Source organism: Apodemus sylvaticus, chromosome 10, assembly GCF_947179515.1.
Source record: "Apodemus sylvaticus chromosome 10, mApoSyl1.1, whole genome shotgun sequence".
NCBI lineage: Eukaryota > Metazoa > Chordata > Mammalia > Rodentia > Muridae > Apodemus > Apodemus sylvaticus.
The window spans coordinates 65,535,469-65,541,468 of record NC_067481.1 but is presented as its reverse complement, the minus strand read 5'-3'; the positions used below and the strand labels follow the sequence as shown (position 1 = coordinate 65,541,468).

The 6,000-nt window shown below is 43.9% G+C and overlaps 1 protein-coding gene across 1 annotated transcript; it reads left to right on the top strand.

The window, feature by feature from the left end:
* Nucleotides 1–3,471: 3,471 nt before the first annotated feature.
* On the top strand, nt 3,472–4,398 carry LOC127694415 (olfactory receptor 1019-like). The gene has a single exon (XM_052195948.1). The coding sequence runs from the start codon at nt 3,472–3,474 to the stop codon at nt 4,396–4,398; it is 927 nt and encodes a 308-aa protein (XP_052051908.1).
* The last annotated feature ends 1,602 nt before the right edge of the window (nt 4,399–6,000 follow it).

Below are 6,000 nucleotides of genomic sequence, written 5' to 3'. Positions count from 1 at the left end.
CTTGCTTCCCCTGGTTTGCTCAGCATGCTTTCTTATAGAACCCAAGACTACCAGTCCTGAGGTGGCACCACCCACAATAGGATCTCCCTCACTTGATTACTAATTCAGAAAAAATGCCTTACAGCTGGATCTCATGGAGGCATTTCCTCAACTGAAGCTCCTTTCTCTGTGACAACTCCAGCTTGTGTCAAGTTGACACACAAAACCAGACAATGCAGGGGTTTCCAGGAGGAGAGGAAACTGGGAAAAAGGAAAACGTGTGAAATGTAAATAAAGAAAATATCCAAAAAACAAAAACAGTCTCCCAAAAGAAGCTAGATGCAAAAGTCAGTCTGTCAGATGGGTAGCTATGCTGCCTGCTGCGAAGATTCCCACCAGACCCCCACTGAGGGCGTGGATTGGGAGGGGGTAAAAAAAAGAACTGAGCTGAAGCTCATGTTTTACTTGATCAGAGTTTTGTTTACAGGAACTTCTTCACAGAGCAAAAGATACACTTCAGATTTCCATGTGTTCCCTTTCCTGTTTCCACAATGGCCTTGACAAAACTCAAGAACAAACTGGATCAGAGTAGATGCTATAGAGAAAGCATCAATAATGGAGGAGCATTAAAGTGTGTGCGTGTGCACATGTACAAACACACACACACATACACACACACACACATACACACACACACACACACACACACACACACAACTTATTTATTTTCCTTTCTCTGTCATTAGACAGTACCCTGCTGCATAGCCCAGGCCGGTCGCACACTCATTTCCCCCTCCCCCTCCCCAGCACCATCAGTGCTGGACTCTGCTTTCTGTTCCCCAGTCTAGATGCATTGGGACATGTGACAGATTTGGTTGTAAGTGAAAGAGACTGAGCTGGAGGCTCCAGGTGACCATCTATGGCACATACTCAAAAACCCATCATTCAAACAATGCCATCCTTGCATCTGTATGGCAAGACGAGACTGTGGGTGACCAAATGTTTGGAGACAGTACCAGATACAAGGGTTCACAGGGCTTGGTTGATGCTTCTAAAAACCCCAAGTACATGGACAAGGAAAATGATGAGCTCAGGGCATTTAATTTCATCTTTGTGGTCTCCATAGTATACAGACATCTGTATCTTAAAATAAATGTCTGTCTCATAGACTCAAGACTGAGATTTTTGAAAATCAAACCACAGTTTTATTGTACCAACTATTATTTTTATGTGACCTCAGGAAACATTCTGTTTTAAGTTCTCCAAGATAACCCACAGGGACCCTGAGAAGTCTTAGTCCACAGGACCTGGCAGGAACCAAACCAATTCCCAGAGCCAGCTCCCCAGACAGGTCAAAGCATGCTCTTGCCTTTCCCAGATGGACTGGTTGATGCTTTTAAGAATCCTAAGAACAAGGACAAGGAAAATGATGAGTTCAGAGCATTTGATTTCATGTTTGTGGTCTCCATAGCATACAGATATTTGTGTCTCAAAATAAATATCTGTCTCACAGACTCAAGCCTGAGGTTTTTGAAAATCAAACCATAGTTTCTCCTTTCCCAGATGAACCATTTCACATTATTTAAGACATGCAAAGAGAATCAGACAGATTCATCCGTCCACACCTCCAACAAGTCCTTGCCAGGACAGCTGCCTTATTGCCCAACAGACTGTCCTACTGTCCATCTCACCACTTGATGACCTCGGGACACAGACAGTAAGCATCAGTACACCAGGTAAGAGCTGAGGGAGATAAAACAAAATCTCCTCTGTGCCTCATTGTGAGATGTGTGCATTGTGGATCAATCAACTTGTGTTTCTTTTAGGAAACTTGAAGGTCTAAAAATTAGAGTGTAAAATTATTACACAGCTGAGCATTCTTTCTATCATAACCACTCTGGGTATAATTTCATCACTGTGTCATAGTATATAACCATCAACTGGGCACAAGACAAGACTCATGCTTGCTGAGCAAACTTGGTTATGGATTGGAATACCAGCTTCTCTAAAGTTCTGTTTCTAAAGTTGTCCAAGTGTCTTCTGTCTAGCTCAGAATATTGGCAGTGGCTTGATGGTATAAGATTGTCAGCCCAGCTACTTCTGAGGCAGAGGCAGGGGCATTGCAAGTTTAAGGCTTTCTTGACCAGAGAGTGAACTCAAGGCCAGTTAACTGATGACTAACTCTGTAAGACTTTATCTTAAGCCATCTTCTCAACTGTACTCACAGATGTCAGTGGTTAGCCATCTGAGTTTTCAGGATCGTGAGTTGCTTTCTCTGGTTCAAGACAGCAGAGGAAAGACACGGCCTTTTCTGTATTTCACAGACCAAGTAGGGCTGGGACTGACTCTGCTGCCATAGGTGAAACTTGTCTCCAAAAATTGAAACAAATTGACACAGAAGATCAAACAAATTTGCTAAGCTGGTAAAACACACTGCTTTTGGAAATCCTCCAGTTGTAAGAGGGTTCTGCTGAGGAAGGAAGTTTCACATCCTTGTTAGACATGGATTCCTAAGGGCTGGGGTCACTGGGTAGGTGGTGGTGGGCTGTACAGAGAGCGCCTCACTAGACTGTATCTACATTCAGTCTTTTTGGAGATGTTTGGAGACATGAAGGAGAAAGCAGTGCATCTTCACTTGGAAAACTGAGGGGCAACAGAATGAGAACATAGCCTAGGTGTCTGAAGAGCAGGGGTCAGGGCATCACAGGAGACAAGACGACAAGGAAGAACTCAGACAAGGCAATCTAAGACAACTCCAAGTAGGGCCCACCCTGAGAGGAACACACCGCTATTCCCCTTGAGCTCAAGTAGCTCTCTTGACCCTCTCTAGCACATAGAATTACCCTAAATAAAAGGCACAATGATACTTTGTGAGAGAATTTGAGCTCTTCTCTTCAGACTTAACTCTGTTATATTTTGAAACCTAAGATCTAGATAAATATACAAATCAGAGACAGAGACAGAAACAGAGAGAGACAGAGACAGAGAGAGGGAGAGAGAGAATATATAGATATGCAGAAATAGATATATAAATATATATGAATATAAATATTGATATACAGAGAGAATTAACTACATACACACATATATATATATACACATAATTGTAAACAAATTTTAGTGAATACATGAGACTGCTTCTCACCCTCAAGGCCATGCAAAACTTAAGAGCAAGAAAACTTTGAGTCTCCTCTCCCACTTCCTGTTCCCGATTCAACTCTGTCCTCCTCTCCTTTCTTTCGCTTGTTCTTCTCTCCTCTCCCTCCCTGTATTCACTTTTACCCCTCCTCCTCCTCCTCCTCCCTAATCCAATTCCACCCTTAATTCATCAAAATGCCATTTTGTTAGGCTGATTCATCATCTTAGTTTTCTGATAAAAGCTATGTCTCTGTAGTCAACATGGACCTGCACACATGACTGGAACCTGCCCGTTGTTTCTCTTCCCTCCCTCAGCTGTGTGTGGCACTGCATCTGAACACAATTTCAGCAGACATGTGCAACCACACAACAGTGACTCACTTCATCCTCAGGGGCTTCTCAGATGTCCCACAGCTGAGATTGGTGGTCATCCCATTTTTCTTGCTCATTTATACATTTGGCCTCCTGGGGAACCTCTCCATCATTACAGCTGTGATGAGAGACAGTCGGCTCCACTCTCCCATGTACTTCTTCCTGAAGAACTTGTCTTTCCTGGACATGTGCTACACCTCAACCACCATCCCCAAGGCAGTGGTTATATCCTTCACAGGCTCAGGGGTCGTCTCCTATCTCGAATGTGTAGCACAGCTTTACATGATTTTTACATTTGCGTGTACTGAATGCTTTCTGCTCACAGCCATGGCTTATGACCGGTGCCTGGCCATCCTCAGACCACTGCTCTATGGAACCATCATGAGCCAGAAATATTGTTCTGCATTGGTGGTCACTGCCTGGGTAGGTGGGGCCTGCTACTCAGCCTTCCATACATTGAACACCTTCTCGCTTCCCTACTGTGGACCCAATGTGGTTGAACACTTCTTCTGTGACATGCCTCTTGTCATGAGACTCTCCTGTGCTGACTACCATCTCAGTGAGGAGGTGGGATTTGCTGTCAGCAGCTGTATTGCCATGAGCGCCTTCGCCCTCACAGTGGTCTCCTATATTGGCATTGTGGCCACAGTTCTTCGCATCCCCTCAGTGGATGGCAGGTGGAAAGCCTTTTGTACCTGCTCCTCTCACCTCACCACAGTCATCCTGTTTTATGGAACAGGAAGCTTTGTGTACCTGAGGCCTGCCTCTCAGTACTCCCCGACTCTGGGTCGCCTGGCATCTATTTTCTACTCTCTAGTCACACCTTCCTTGAATCCAGTTGTCTACTGTCTGAGGAACAAAGATATGAAGTTAGCTCTACAGAAACTTTATTGTGGGAGGAAGAACTGAGTCCTTGAAGACCACAGTGTCTGACTCTGATGGTTGTCAGAGCCAAGTGTTTCATCCACACACACTTTTCCATTCCTGTGATACTTGACATCTCTGAAGAAAGCAGTTCCAGATCATGCTGGAAGTCACCACAGTCCCTGAATTGATCTTTTAGCTCCAGAGAATTCTGCATCCTCTTCTTGCCTGCATTGGCTCCCAGACCCATGAGGACTCCCTGACATGTAAGATACCCATGTAAACAGTAACAGTGATAGAGTAAAAAATGTGTCTTAGCATGTTCTAAAAACAGTAAAACTGAATGAATTGAATCAAGTGAAAAATGTGTTCCTAGATAGATTCTTAAGATAGAAATACAAGAAGAAAAAAAAATGTCAAGAGACCTCTCGTCTGTATTCAGTGACAAAGCTGTTGCTGGTTGGTGATCCACTGACCTGCTTTCCAACTACCCGGGCTTATACTACAGGGTGGCTTAGACAGTCATTCACTCTCCTCCTCGTCTCTGTCTGCAGAACCTGAATTTAGACACAAGGATATGGCCAGCCAGCTGGGGCTGCTTGACTCCTGCTTCCCAGGCTCTGGAGCTACAGAAGAACTCTTAGGAACACTGGGTTTACTGAGTGACTTGGAAGTACCTTTATGGAAAATACTTGTTCCCCTTAACCAACTCCTGTTTCTCTGCCTCTCTTTTGCTGTGAATACCATACTTCTGTTAGATTTCCACTGGATATCTTCAACCAGGCAGAAGAGGGAGTGTCCTATGTCAGTGCTAAGCCTCATCACCATAATTCTCAGATGTGCTTTTTGGGTTTCGCACACTTTGGGCACAGCCATTTCCACTGCCAAAGTCACTGTCTCCCAACAGGCTCCACAATGGGATCTTCTTTTCCCACAGAACTTTGTCTCTTGGCTGAAGGCTTTACCAATGTGCATATGTAATGTTGGAGTCTGTCCTTCTATTTACAGTGAAATTCTTAAGTTTCTTTCCAATTACAAATTCGCTCAGATCAGTCCATGGGAATGTGGCCTCATCCCATACATGGTCAGGATTGCTCTTTTGCTGTTGTTCTCTGTTTGGTTCTCTTTTCTTTAGTTTATTTTTATTTTATGTGTATGGGTGTTTTGCCTCCTTGTCTGTCCATGCACCATTTTGTGCCTTAGCTCTGTGAATATCAGTAGAGAGTATCAGTTCCTGGAGCTGAAGTTGCAGATGGTTGCGAGGTGCCATGTAAGTGCTTCAGATCAAACAAAGGTCTTCTGGGGGAGCAGCTGATGCTCTGACCCATCTCTCGAGGCTCTTGTTTCTCATTATAAGACCCAGTATGTAGTCAAGAATGAACATCAGCTCAATTTTCTGCCTCAGATTCCCAAGAGGAGGGGTTATTGTGAGGACTCACAGGGTTTCCTGATCAAGAAGACGGCTGTGTCCGATTTTATTCATTTGTAAGAATCACGGAGTCCCAGCTCACTATCTTGGGGTATTTATTAAACTTTGATTCTCAAAACTGACATTAGTGTTGGTTACTATGAATCTCAACTCTAACATCTAAAATTTAACATTTAAAATAAATGGAAACTGACTTTCTTCTCAAAAGACATGTGACC